This window comes from Haplochromis burtoni, unplaced genomic scaffold, assembly GCF_018398535.1.
Source record: "Haplochromis burtoni strain Fernald_Lab_line unplaced genomic scaffold, NCSU_Asbu1 Contig_1, whole genome shotgun sequence".
Taxonomy (NCBI): domain Eukaryota; kingdom Metazoa; phylum Chordata; class Actinopteri; order Cichliformes; family Cichlidae; genus Haplochromis; species Haplochromis burtoni.
The window spans coordinates 681,394-693,899 of record NW_024582362.1 but is presented as its reverse complement, the minus strand read 5'-3'; the positions used below and the strand labels follow the sequence as shown (position 1 = coordinate 693,899).

The following is a 12,506-nucleotide window of genomic DNA, read 5'->3' as shown; positions in this document are numbered from 1 at the left end:
TGCAGTGTATCCAGAGGACACAAGCGTGGCTGGGCCCAGCAGTGGCCTATTGATAAGTATGCACGGTATGTCTGTGGAGGCCAGAGGGCCTGAGACAGGAACAAGCAGCTATTGTGGTCCAATACCACAAATACCAGCACCCTCCAAATCAAAAGAGGAGAGGAGGAAAGGAGGAAAAATAGACCTAATATCACTGCATAACAGAGTAAAATTTATCATGACATCTAAACATAATGAATCAACTCACTCTCTTCAGGCAGCTCATTCTCCATCTCGTCCTGCTCCATCTGTTTACACCAGCCCTCCATACGCTCTGTCTCAGCCTGCAGTAACTTGAGGAACCAGCGGCCGTCACGCGGGCACACCGATCGCCCAACCGCCTCCAGAGCCTCACCCTCTGGTTCAGGTACGTTGTCCATCCAGGGGTCAGGAGGAGGCAGGATGGATGGGTCAAAGCCCACTTCCCCGTAGTCATCTCCGGCACAAGCGTGGTAGTGGTTCCCAGAGCCCTGGATGCTGACGGTGGAAGTGGCAGCATCACGTGAGTGCTGGCGCGGCATGGTGGCGCAGAGACGCGGCGGCAGGTCCGGAGCGTCTGATGGGTCGTCGAGGTCAGCCTGCACAGCTGTGGTTACACTGTTGGAGCGGGTCATTCTGCGGTGACTAGGAGAAGATGTAAGAATAAGTTTACGTGGGACGCACAAAGGTATTATTGATTCTTCACCTGTTAAACATCTGATTAGTTTATTTTTATAGCCTTCCTTTTAGCAGCAATTATCATCACAATGATCTCAGCGATGAATAGCTTTTGTATTGTGGAACATCTTTTGTGTGTGAGTGTGCGTGTGCGTGTATGTTTTGTCACCTGGCTCATTCAATAGCAACAGTGTGTACAGGCCTCTGTCACACCGCAAGCCCTGCTGTGGGACCGCTGCGCATACACAAATAGTGGTAGAACAAAAACACACATGCACACACACTCACACCTGGAACCCTTCTCTACAGCTGGGCGTGCCATGTCGCATTTGACTCAGAGGCTTTGTGCCGCTGTCGGGCAGCCTCTGCCAAGTCTCTCCACACTATGTGCAACAGCAGAGACATGCACACACATACACACACACAGAGCTGGCGATGTTCTATAGAGCAGCTCACCACCCAAGAGATAAATGGGATGTTAGAGGGATGCGGGTGCTGGGAGAGGAGAGGAGGGGGAGGGAACTGGCATGCTAACTTCACAGTGATTGGACAAGCCATTAGTCTAATAATTGATTACAGCTCACGACTTAAAGCACATAATTTAATAACATATACAAAAATGTAGCAGAGTGGTGGTCATTGAGACACTTTAAAAATAAGTGATACACTTTGATGAAAAGGCATAAAAGCCCTCATGGACATGGGCTCTAAGGATTAAAGAAAATAACTGGGTATTAGTGCTCATTTCAGTTTAACACAAATGCCCCCATTCAAAAATCCATTATCCTACTGTGAGACATATATGGGATTACAATTGTCCTGTCAATAGACCCTCTCCACCAGGCCTGTTAGCTTTACTCTAAACCAAAAACTGCCCACAGTCCTCTCACACATGAAACCTCAACCTGACCTGCCTGCAGCATGACACACACAAATGATCACCTCTCGCTCAGCCCATCTCCGGACACACACTCCTCCTGAACTCTACCCATTCATCTTTACTTCCCCCTTTTTCTCATTCATCTCCCCTCTTCTGTGAACACAAAAAAAAGAAAGCAAGATGGGAGTGGCGTCGGGTAGATCAAACAGCGTGTATGCGCTTTACGTGTACATGCCAGCAGCCATTCGTGTGCGTGTATGTTTGTGTGAGTGTGAAGAGCAGTTAAAGAATAACTCCTCCAAGCAGGTGTTCAGAGCTAATGACCACAGCCTGCTTTCTATCAGGCTGCTAACAACTTCCTGCAGGGGCAGAAACAGGCAAAGCCAAACACTGCCCAGACAGACAGACGGTTAGATCAACAGACAAGAGGCAGAAGAACAAAAAGAACTAGGGCGTTTTAAAGGATAAAAGTTAATGTGAAAGAGGAAAAAAACTATAAAACACAAGTAAGGTATGCAAGAGCTAATAAAAATCACAGAAAATCTTTCCTCTTCCTACATTCAAGTAATAGAAAGTGATAAATCACCACAGAGGTTGAGCTTTGCATTCCATATGTTGCTGCTGCTCTGAACCAGAAGGTCCTACGTTTTCTTCATTTTCCTGTCATCTGCAGATACTTGGTTTACACTTAAAAGCAAGAGGAAATGGCCCTAAAAAAGAAACATGCCTTATTTGGATTTAATGTCTAAAACAAAAAGGCTAACATTGCTAATTATCCCTTATATTAATTTTTCAGTACTAGTGCAGTTCCTGTGTGTAACAAAGGCATTGCAGTTTGATGGGCTATCAGCCAAATGGTAAATTCCATGGCTGAGAAATGAAGTGTGTCAGAAAGTATCAAAAATGGCAGTTTTTAATTAATAAACATTGAAAACAGTTTTGTCTCTGTGGCTAATTTTCTTCTTCATACTAACATAACATGAGGTGTCTGCTAGGCCTCACCTCAGCTAACCCGAGTCACTGAACTGAACCTCTGTACATTGTTTGCAGTACTTTTGCCATTTGGAGACTTTTAAAATGTAATCATCTGAGAAATAGTTTGGTTTGATGTGATTTACAGCTTGCTAACTTCCCTGGCTGATAACTTACTGCTCCACCCCCTCATCCAAATATGGTCACTTCTGGCCATAAAAAACACGGTGGCTGCTAAAACGTCAACTTTGGGGCTTTAAAATGCGGTCCACAAACCAGTAAGTGACATCACCGTGGTTACATCTTTACACTGTTAAAGCCTCTGATGACAAAGGCAGGAAGCTGCTGAAAACATACCATGGTGAAAGTGTGTCAGAAAGAATTGAACATGAGGAACACTTGTCTAAACAACTTCATATTGGACACTGGACTTCTGGAACACGAGGTTCAGAGCAAAACATCTGCCGAGTAGGAAGTACATCAGATGAATGTTTGGTGAAGAAAGCGAAGAATGCACACAAGCACACAAATACAGAGAGAGTCCTTCATAAAACCATAGCAGTGTTAATTCCTCCTCTTGCTGGTGACAGGTAGTGACGGGAAAAATCAGGGCTGGCACTAGCCTTCGTGGTGAGATTAGGAAAGAATCTGTACAGTGTCCAACATACCCTAAATTTAATTTGTGGGGTCGTAAAAGACCAACCTACATCAAATAAGTCATCCTGTTCAGTTTGCATTTAAGTAAATGCTTCATATACAAATATTATCATATTAAAAAAATAGGTAAAAGAGAGAAGGAAGATGTTTGTCTAAAGACAAGCATGTTATTTGTTCTTTCCAACACTTTTACATCTCTTTCCACTGCCCGTCAGTTAATCCTAGTTCAAACAGCAAGCTGAGGTTATGACCTATGACTGCTGCATAAAAACACACAGACACTCACACCCACACACACACCTACAGACACACTGAAGAAGGCCGTAGGAGTCTGGCACTCTCACTGTCTGGGAATCTAATGTAGGGGGCAGCATGCCCAGACCTCCCAGGTGTGCACTCATACACACCCACACACACACCATTACAGATGAATGCCAACAGGTAAACAGTCATGCATGTATCAACATAAATACATGCCAACCAACACCAAACATTAACCAGAAAAATGCATTAGCTGCAGTCCAGCATAACAACAAGTCCAAACTTAGGTAGACTACAGCCTATCTGGATGAGTTAATATTTGGCTTGGCGTATCCAGGAACTCAGAGCATGGTTGATCAGCTGAGACCTCCTCCTTTCAGAAATCCCCTAACATTCCACGTCCAGCACATTTTGAAGTGCTGGACGTGGCCCTCTCTGTGACCTTTGATAAAAGCTTATGTCGCTTTGAATTTAGAAGCATCCCTTCAATGAGTTGCAAAAACCAGAAACTGGCTAAACTGACTAGCTTTCCTAACTAAACAGAAGGTGACTTAAAAAAACAAAAGTGTGTGTGTGTGTGGGTGGGGGGGGGGGGGGGGAAAGCAGACAAATAAGCTACAAATGGCTGAGTGTCCCATCAGAGAACTTAAAGGAGTGTGGTGCAGTGTGAGCTAATGAAACAGCGAGCACACTAGGCTCTTCTCCTCAAACTGGGAACATGCAACAGAATAAACGGCTAACTGACAGCGCAGCGGTCTCTCGGACCTAAACAAACTCAATAAAACTCCCTCCTCTTCTCCCTCCCTCACTCCCTCCCACACATACACAAACACGCAGCCCCAAACAGCCTGAATCACAATGACTGGAGCAACAGATGGCTGTCAACTCACCCCCTCAGCTTTCCAATCTCCCTATACCACATCCTCTGGCCCAGCTGTCATTTGGGGCCCTTAGTTGAGGGGGCTCTGACGCCAGCCACCCCTCAACTGTGGACAGCTGCTGTAGGGAAGCCAGTGCGGAGGGGGGGTGGGGGGGCAAAAGCTTGTAACGCACATTATTAACCTACCCTGGTTTCAAAAAGCCCTCTTTCTGATATCCGTGTTTCATCTCTCTCCTTACTTATCCAGTTTCCCTTTAAGAACATCTACTCCCTTTTTTGTTTCTACTCACCATCGCTCGTCCTCCACCTGAATTCCTATCGACTGGAATTTAGACTGCTCCTCTGTGGGCCCTCCTTCTTCTGGGTCCACCTAAGAGAAGGGGGAGAAATTCTCAAACTGTCTGCATGGCAGAAAAACTGGATTAGAACTCTGACTGAACCCCAGTCTCATTGCAAACCTGGATCCCTATGGACAGGCACTTGCGGAGAGCTTCTCTCTGCGCCTTGGTGTCCGCGGAGACGTGTGCAACTGCGGAAGTGGTGGCGGTGGCAGTGATGGTGATGGTGCTGTTGGTGACGTGCTGGCTCGCAGGGCCGTGCACCTGAGCGTTAGCTGCCTCTATGGCTGCCGTCAGGGCCTTCATGCTATCGATGCTCTCTGTAGAGTTGGACAGGCCCGGCTGGGAACTGATACCCGTTCGTGTGCCGGGACCCCCGTCCATGTATGCATCCTGGGCGGACTCGGTGCTGCTTTGGGCTGTGATCGATATAAAAGGTTTGGATGGGGTAGTTCGTGGTGGGACCGGAGGAGGGGTCTTTTTGTAGGTGGTGATGCATGATGACACTGCAAAGAAGACCCACACAAAAAGACAGATGTCAGAAATATCTTGGTGCATGAGTCTGTGTTAGAACCTAGAGGTGCGAGGTTTGAGAGAAGTGGATATTTGTTAAGCAGGGTCCACTTAAATGCAAGTACAATAATAATTTAATAGACATTTAAAGAAGTAAACATAAAGTAGATTAAGGACATCAAACATACAGTAACCATCATTGAAATAAATTTTTTACATATATGTAGATAGATGGCAGTTCACCCAGAGGTCTTAGACGTCTGTGCTGCAGTCAAAATGTGCAGTAGATTAGAGCCAACTTTGACAAATCAGAGCTGCATCTAGTAATAGGATTAGTATGTCAGCCACTTGACCTACTGATCTAGATGGTTAAGCTCTATACGCACTGACTGTACACATCCAGAGCAATGTGATTGTGCCAGATATAGCTCTCCCTGCTTATGCGTCCTTATGTGACAGAAGGTAAATGACACTGCTGAAGCCAGCTACAGAGCTGCATGCACCCCCGAGGCTTTGTGTTAAATGCAAGTATGTATGGGGAAAAAAAATCATCATTGCTTTTCCCAGTAACTGTCTTCCTCTTGCATTCTCACCCTCTCATGTTACAGCTACAGGTTGTGTGCAGACAATGGAGCCTCTCTGACACACACACACTGAGTCAGAAGCCTTAGAAACATGCCAAAAGACAAGAAGCATAGCCTGTGTGAGGAAAGACAAAAACAGCCACCTCCTAACTATGATTTGGAGTCTCCTTCCTGGCTTAGTGCTACCATCAAAAGTAGGTCGCCCTTTCTGCGTTCTGTGGCAAAACTAGGACGGCAGGTTTCCTGGATCCCTTTTTAATCCCTACAAAAGACAAACATCCTACCATGGTGAGATCGGGAGTCTGTGCGCAGCACACAACTGTTACCAACCACACCCAGCACACGCGGTGCTGTATATAACTATTACAGGGAGAGCTCTTGTTTGCTTTGTGTCTTGCCATCTCGCTGACAGCTACAGAGAGGCCTTAACATACTGGAGGTGAGCAGTGGGGCTGACTTCATCCTTTTGGTTTGTCAGAGTCATTCGTTTGTACCCGTCCTCCTCCTCCTCCTATTGAAGATTTGAGACTCTTGACAAGCTGGAAAGTATTCAGATAAGATGAGTGCTGCACTGAGTGGAGATCACAGCTTGTGAGTGTCTTTGATGATGGCAAAACAAACCACAATAAAGGGAAAAAAGGATGATTTACTGTATTTCCTTCTGAAGCTAAATACCATATGTAATTCTTTACAGATAGTGTATGTGTGGGAATTACTGCCAAAACCAACAAACTTATCTAAGTGTGCCATATTTGCACTGTCGTCTCGTTCTAACAGTTTTCTAGGGAAAATGATCGACATCCAGGTCTAATCTTCAGAAAGGTCACACAGTACAAACCCATAAGAACAAAAAGATGTACATCACACACACGCATGCACTCACACACAGAGAGAGGGCGAGGTCCTGCCCCTATCAACCATGGGGTTTCAAAAGAGAGCATGCATCATCTTTCAGTTTCTATTCCCTGAAGTCATCTAAAAGTCACACGTGTGTGTATGTGCACATGTTGGATGACTGTATATGTGTGTGAACTCCTCTCAAGCCTACGGAAGGGTTAAAAAGGGTTTTTATCTGCTCAAAGGAAAAAAAAAGAAGAAAAAGACTGCATGAAACTGGAGACGACGCGCTGTGTCCCACCCTAGCTGTCACTGTGAGAGCCAGACACAGTGGAGAATGACAGGGGTTTCAAATGCCAAGACAGGTTAAGTAAACACTCGGGAGTCTGAACATGCCCACGCACAAGTACGCGCACACAGGCCTGGAGAGGCACACAAATAACATTGACACAACCCTGCTTAACATTTCAGCTTCTCCACATCAAGGCAGACCGCACACTTCCTGCCAATGATATGCTCTCTATCCATCAGGAACTGTTGTCAGCAGCGTACCAGCCTGTACCAGTGACTCGTATGCAAACTCGTGAAAGGATGTGAAGTCAAGCATTTAACAAAATAAAGGATTTTAGTTTTATGTTGAAAAATCTTTCAACTATAATGAAATTAAACAAGTGAATCCTTTAACTTTAGCCTGTATGTACAGAAAAATTAGTGGAAAACATCTGACCAAAACAACTTCCCGGATTAGACTGAGACCAAGTTTCCAGTTTCCACATAGCTGATAAGAAAATAGCTTGACCGCCTTACAGCCATGAAAGCATTAGACAGCTATACTGCCCTGGACCTCCCACACTCACAAGCATTCAAGGACAGAGTAAAGCAGGAATGTGATGCATGACTCCATCAAACCCTTAGAAAGGAATGTGAAAACCTCTCTTTACTAACCACAGATAAACAGTGACGAGCACACAGAGAGGTTTGTCTGTCACTTTATAATATCAGGTCAGTGCAGCCTTGATCAAAGAGTAAAGAAAGTTCATATTCTCTTGTGTGCAAAAAAACAAAAACAAAACAGGACTAACTTCCTCGCTTAATGGAAAGAAGAATGTGGAATTTTATCTCTCTTCCCACTGAGAGGTAGGTGCAGCCTGCTGCAAGCATTGTCATCTCCAAGAGGAGAGGAGTTTGTGAATGACAAAACTTTAGTGGCTCTCTGCCAAATCCTCTTTTGACAAACGCTTCAAAAGTCCCATGCAGACAAGTTGGTGTGAATAGCAGTTCTTCTTGGCAGGGCACTCTCCCCACCCGTGGGCTTGATAATATCAAAGAAAGCCCTCTTCCCTCCCCTGAGACAAAGCAAGTCTCCATTCATTTCTCCGGCCTTAGGAACAAAAACAGACTCGCTAGCCACCTCTTTTTTTCCCTTTTCTTTTTTTTGACTGCGCCCCATTTGTGTGCCTGCATAGGTGTATGCTGTTTCCTTTATTTAATCACCGTGTTCATGTTACTAGACAGATTGAAGGCAGGCAGCTGCCTTGTAATCTCCAATCTGTATATCTGTGGGATAGGCCACTTCAAAGAGCAGACGGTTTGGTTTAAGAGGCTAGCTAACAGGAATGAGCTCCCCCGTGCGGGGGCCAAGGGCAAATCCACCACCATCCAAAGAAATACAAAGACTGGGATGAGGGGCGGTCGGTATGGGGGAATATTGACAGCTGCGTCCAGCTGCACTATGTTTGGGATCAGGGTCTGCCAGAGGGGAGAGAAGAGCGAACACAGAAGAAGAGTCGAACAAGACGGAGGAGGAGGGACCGGGGTAAATCACAGAGTTACTGCCCGACTCCTTCTGCTCACTTTGTCCATTTGTCCGTCTCACTCCCCATCAAGCACACTCACTCACACAGAGGCCCAGCTGGAGTCCTTTGTGATAGCGTCACCATGGCATCACATAGCAACATAAAGTTTGCTGGGAGGCCTGGTATTTTACCACCAGCAAGCAGAGAAAGAGCTTCCACTGGTCATTTGTTTACTCTGACAGGTTACACCAGTCAACAGGAAAACTTAAAAGCTGAAGTGAAAAAGTGAAACAAAAAGCAGAATATCAGCAGAGGCACGGCAGCTGAGCGCTCCTGCACTGTAAATAAATATCCCAGAGCGTTTTGGTTTTTTGGGGGGGGGTTTTTGCCTTGAAGAGCTGCCTTTGTACAGCTGAATGCTAAAGTCTACCAACCAGTTTTTCTTGGACTGTTTTCAAAAAGGCTTGTCATTGTGTTTCAGGGACAGTGTTATTGGATGACAAGCACTTGAAAGGTTCAGACCGTATGACGTTTCACTGCTGTTCTGAACAACAGTGCAGCACTAATACCAATCCTGACTCAACACTGCCTCTAGAAGGCTACTTTAAACTGAAAGAAACTGAAAGAGATTACGAGAAGCCTTGTCCTTTAACATTTTCTACATGCTAAAAACAAAACTTAAGATAGCAGATTAGCTGTTTGTTACTTATCACTGTTAAGTTAGTATTACAGACACAACAAACACGGCACATGATATACAATGAAACATGAACGTTTCTGACAGGCCTGTGAGTCACCTAAAAGTTTCTATGAGACTTCGAAGTCAGTCTGCAGCTCCCAGCCACCAGAGGTCAAAGGGCAGCAGAAAGGGTTTCTGCTCTCCAGATGCCTGAGCACTCAGTAACAATAGCTCACTGTGTGTGCCTATGCATATATGTGAGAAGGAGGGGAAAGTGGCGGTCTGCACTGCCCTTTAAAGGAGTATATTTAGCATGTGTGAGTGCTTTTGGGGGTGGTAGTCTTTAGTGCAAATGGTGCCAAAGTTGTAAACATCCTGAAACTGCTGATTTAAATGTATTTTTTTTACGTTATCATAAGGATTCATATCAGTATGAAACATGTGTCAAATATGCCTCTAGTGTCCTCACACCAGCAGTGCTATCAACAAAGTTGTGTTCTCAGCGTGCCCCTACTGACAGAAACCCGTGTCAACAGTGGGTAACTGCCCTGGCAGGCTTGTGTCTCCTGAATCACTAGATAAGAGTTTGTTTACAACTGTCAGCCACCGCTAAATCTGGCAGGCAGCTGCTCCCTGTTAGGCAATAGATTTATTTCACTTAACCTACTTTCCTGTGTTCCAAGTTCAAATAGAAAGCCTGGTTACCTGGATTCCTCTTTTATGGCTTGATGCTCTCCTCGCCCTGTCAATCAGTGACAGGTGTGGACAGATACAATGTGGACTGAGACGTTAAAAACTAAAGGGGAAAAACAATAAAAAACTGAAAGTTCACATTAAGCTTTTCATTTTAGGTGTAGATCTAATGTTTTAGGATCACATCACTCTTGAACTACGCAGCTGATTGTTTTATACATGTATATAAAAATCATCAAATGACTAACAATTACTCTAACAATAGTGTAATTGCCAACATCAACACTGTAAATGCATGCTAGATGACACTTGTTGCACTGACAGGTATAATCAACCAGGATTTCACATAAATATGTACTCTCAAAGTTCCTCCCTGTACAGTCGTGAGGCATGTGGGCTTGTCTTCTTCAGACAAGCCCACATTTTTGTTGTTTTAAATCAAGGGGCTTTCTTGTTAGACCTGCCCTGTGATGGCTCCAGGCCATATTTTTTGTTCTCCCCTTCTCCTCGGCCTGACGAGCCAACAGACACACGAAGAAATACATCAGCCTTTTCTTTCTGTCCAAAAGACCTGCCTGCAGGGGCTGAAAAGCAGCATATAGTCACTCAACATAAGGGGGAGAATTAGAAAAGCGTGAGAGAGAGATAAAGATAAAATAACAGAAAGGGAAGTGAGATGGGACAAAGTGTGCCATGCCGTTTATTTCACTTACTATACATTCCAGCAGCTTTGTGGGCCATAAACCTGAGTATTAGCTCAAACACTAAAACTAGCACACCCACACATCTCACGCATGCTTTCACTGCACTCATTTCCCACAGCATTGCTCACAGAGTGACTGATACTTTAAGAGCAGACTAGCTCAGTGTGCGCGGTGACACATCAGATGTGCTGGCAATGACAGCATGGGCAACTGTAACAAGTCTAGCATACCGAAAAACAGAATCATGTAGCTGAGGGGGAAATCAGATAAGTCATTACGTGAAGTTATATTTGCGATTGAGCAGTGTCTCAGAATATGACACTTGTTCAATTATTTTTAAAGAAGAAGAGAGAAGCCTTGATGTGGTCTTTTTGTCTTGCTAAGTGGATAACACAAGCCACTTAGGCCAGTGGCTTTTAAACTAAAAATACACACAACACACCAGTGTTGCCACCACACTGTCTCCAAGTGCTGAATACAGCTCAGATAAAACATGACTGTCCTCTAGAACTGAGAGCCTGTGGAATTACAGCCAAGCACAGAAAAATAGAACCACAAGCCTTGGGAATAATGCTCACTGGGCATAAACAGCAAACACAAAGGCGACAAAAACACAAGAGGCTGATACGCAAACACACATGCACGCATGCACGCACGCTTGCGTGCACAGAGGCATCAGCTTCGGGGCCTGAAACACAATACCGATGTCATGTCATTACATGAAGGATCACTGCTTGCTGCAGTTGTTATTTACATATAAATGCAGCAGAATGTGGTCAAAAGTTCACTTCTTCTTTCCTCCAACAAGAAAAGGCATGCTACAAGCTTCCTGTGGAGTTACACTAAAAGTCCCCCCCAAAAAAAAAGAAAGAAAAAAAAAGAAAGTCAAAACTTGATTCATAAAATGACCGGGCACAAAAAGTAAAAGGAAAGCTGGCTTGCTGTTTTTACAAGCGTTTGAGTTTACTCTTCCAGCAATGCCATGAAACATCAGTGTCGGGTGTTGTTTCACAGCACTGGGGTTTTTTCTCCTTGCATTCCTTCCCCCTTTCCCCCTCTTTGACGTTCTTTGTCCTGACCACTTGCACATGGAGGGGAAAGGAGACACTGGCGGCCTAATCCACTGCCAGAGGCACACTAAAGCCATCTGGGCCCAAAAAAACCAAACGTTTGGCCTTCTGTTTCTCCTATATGAGAGGAGAAACTGGTGGGGGTAGATGGAAAGTTAAGAGAGAGGAAGGGGAAAACGAAGGAAAAAGGAAGGCAGGAGGTACAAGAGAGGCTAAAGGGGGGATTTGGAACAAGAACCAGGCAACACTAGTGCAGTCTTTTGTGGTTTTCATTCCTGACCTTCTGACCCTATACATCCTGTTGACGGGGTCGGGGGGGCAGAACGAAAGATGAGATTGCCGCTATAGGCATCCGTGTGTGCCCAAAAAGAATGTGAATGCAACGAGCATGAATCAGGACAAATATGAAAACCTATGAAGATGATACAGAGCTCTGGGTGTCTCTCTCAGGTGTGACTTTACACACCCCTCTCTCCCTTCTTCCTGTGTGTTTACATGCACTCCCTGCTGAATCTTATGGGGGAGGAACAATGGTCTCTCCAGCATTCCCACTCTCCTGCTGAGAGCACCCGTTTGTCTCCTGCATTCCTTTTCCCATTCATCTCTTTCTCTCTCTTCCCTCCTGGAAAAAAAACTCCTGCTACTTTTTTTTTTTTTTTTATACAAGGGGGAGGGTTCTGAGCATGTGTCTCAAAAATCTGAGTCAAATCAGTCCCCTTCGACACAGCCTCCCCCCTCCTCTTTCCTCTCTGTTTTACTTGGTTAGTGAAGCAGCAAAGCTTTAAGAAAGGGAGGAGAAAGAGGAGATGCATTCTTTCTCTCCCGCTTGCTGTCTCTCAGTATGCACCAGCGGTGAGTTGCGGCTTATTTTTAATGACTGGTAAAAAAAAAAGAAAAAAAAAAAAGGAGGGCTGGGTGTCTTCCCCGCCGGCCGCTTGCACACAGG

The 12,506-nt window shown here is 45.0% G+C and overlaps 1 protein-coding gene across 3 annotated transcripts in view; it reads right to left on the bottom strand.

Moving 5' to 3' along the window:
• dlgap1b (discs, large (Drosophila) homolog-associated protein 1b) overlaps positions 1 to 12,506 on the bottom strand; it is a 96,160-nt gene that overhangs the window by 6,249 nt on the left and 77,405 nt on the right. For all 3 annotated transcript variants that reach the window (XM_042218085.1, XM_005912366.3, XM_042218140.1), the window contains 3 exons: positions 4,805 to 5,190; positions 4,637 to 4,716; positions 248 to 663 (listed from right to left, as the gene is read on the bottom strand). In XM_042218085.1, coding sequence (XP_042074019.1) covers positions 248 to 663; positions 4,637 to 4,716; positions 4,805 to 5,190 — 882 coding nt within the window. The remainder of the gene's footprint in view (positions 1 to 247; positions 664 to 4,636; positions 4,717 to 4,804; positions 5,191 to 12,506) is intronic.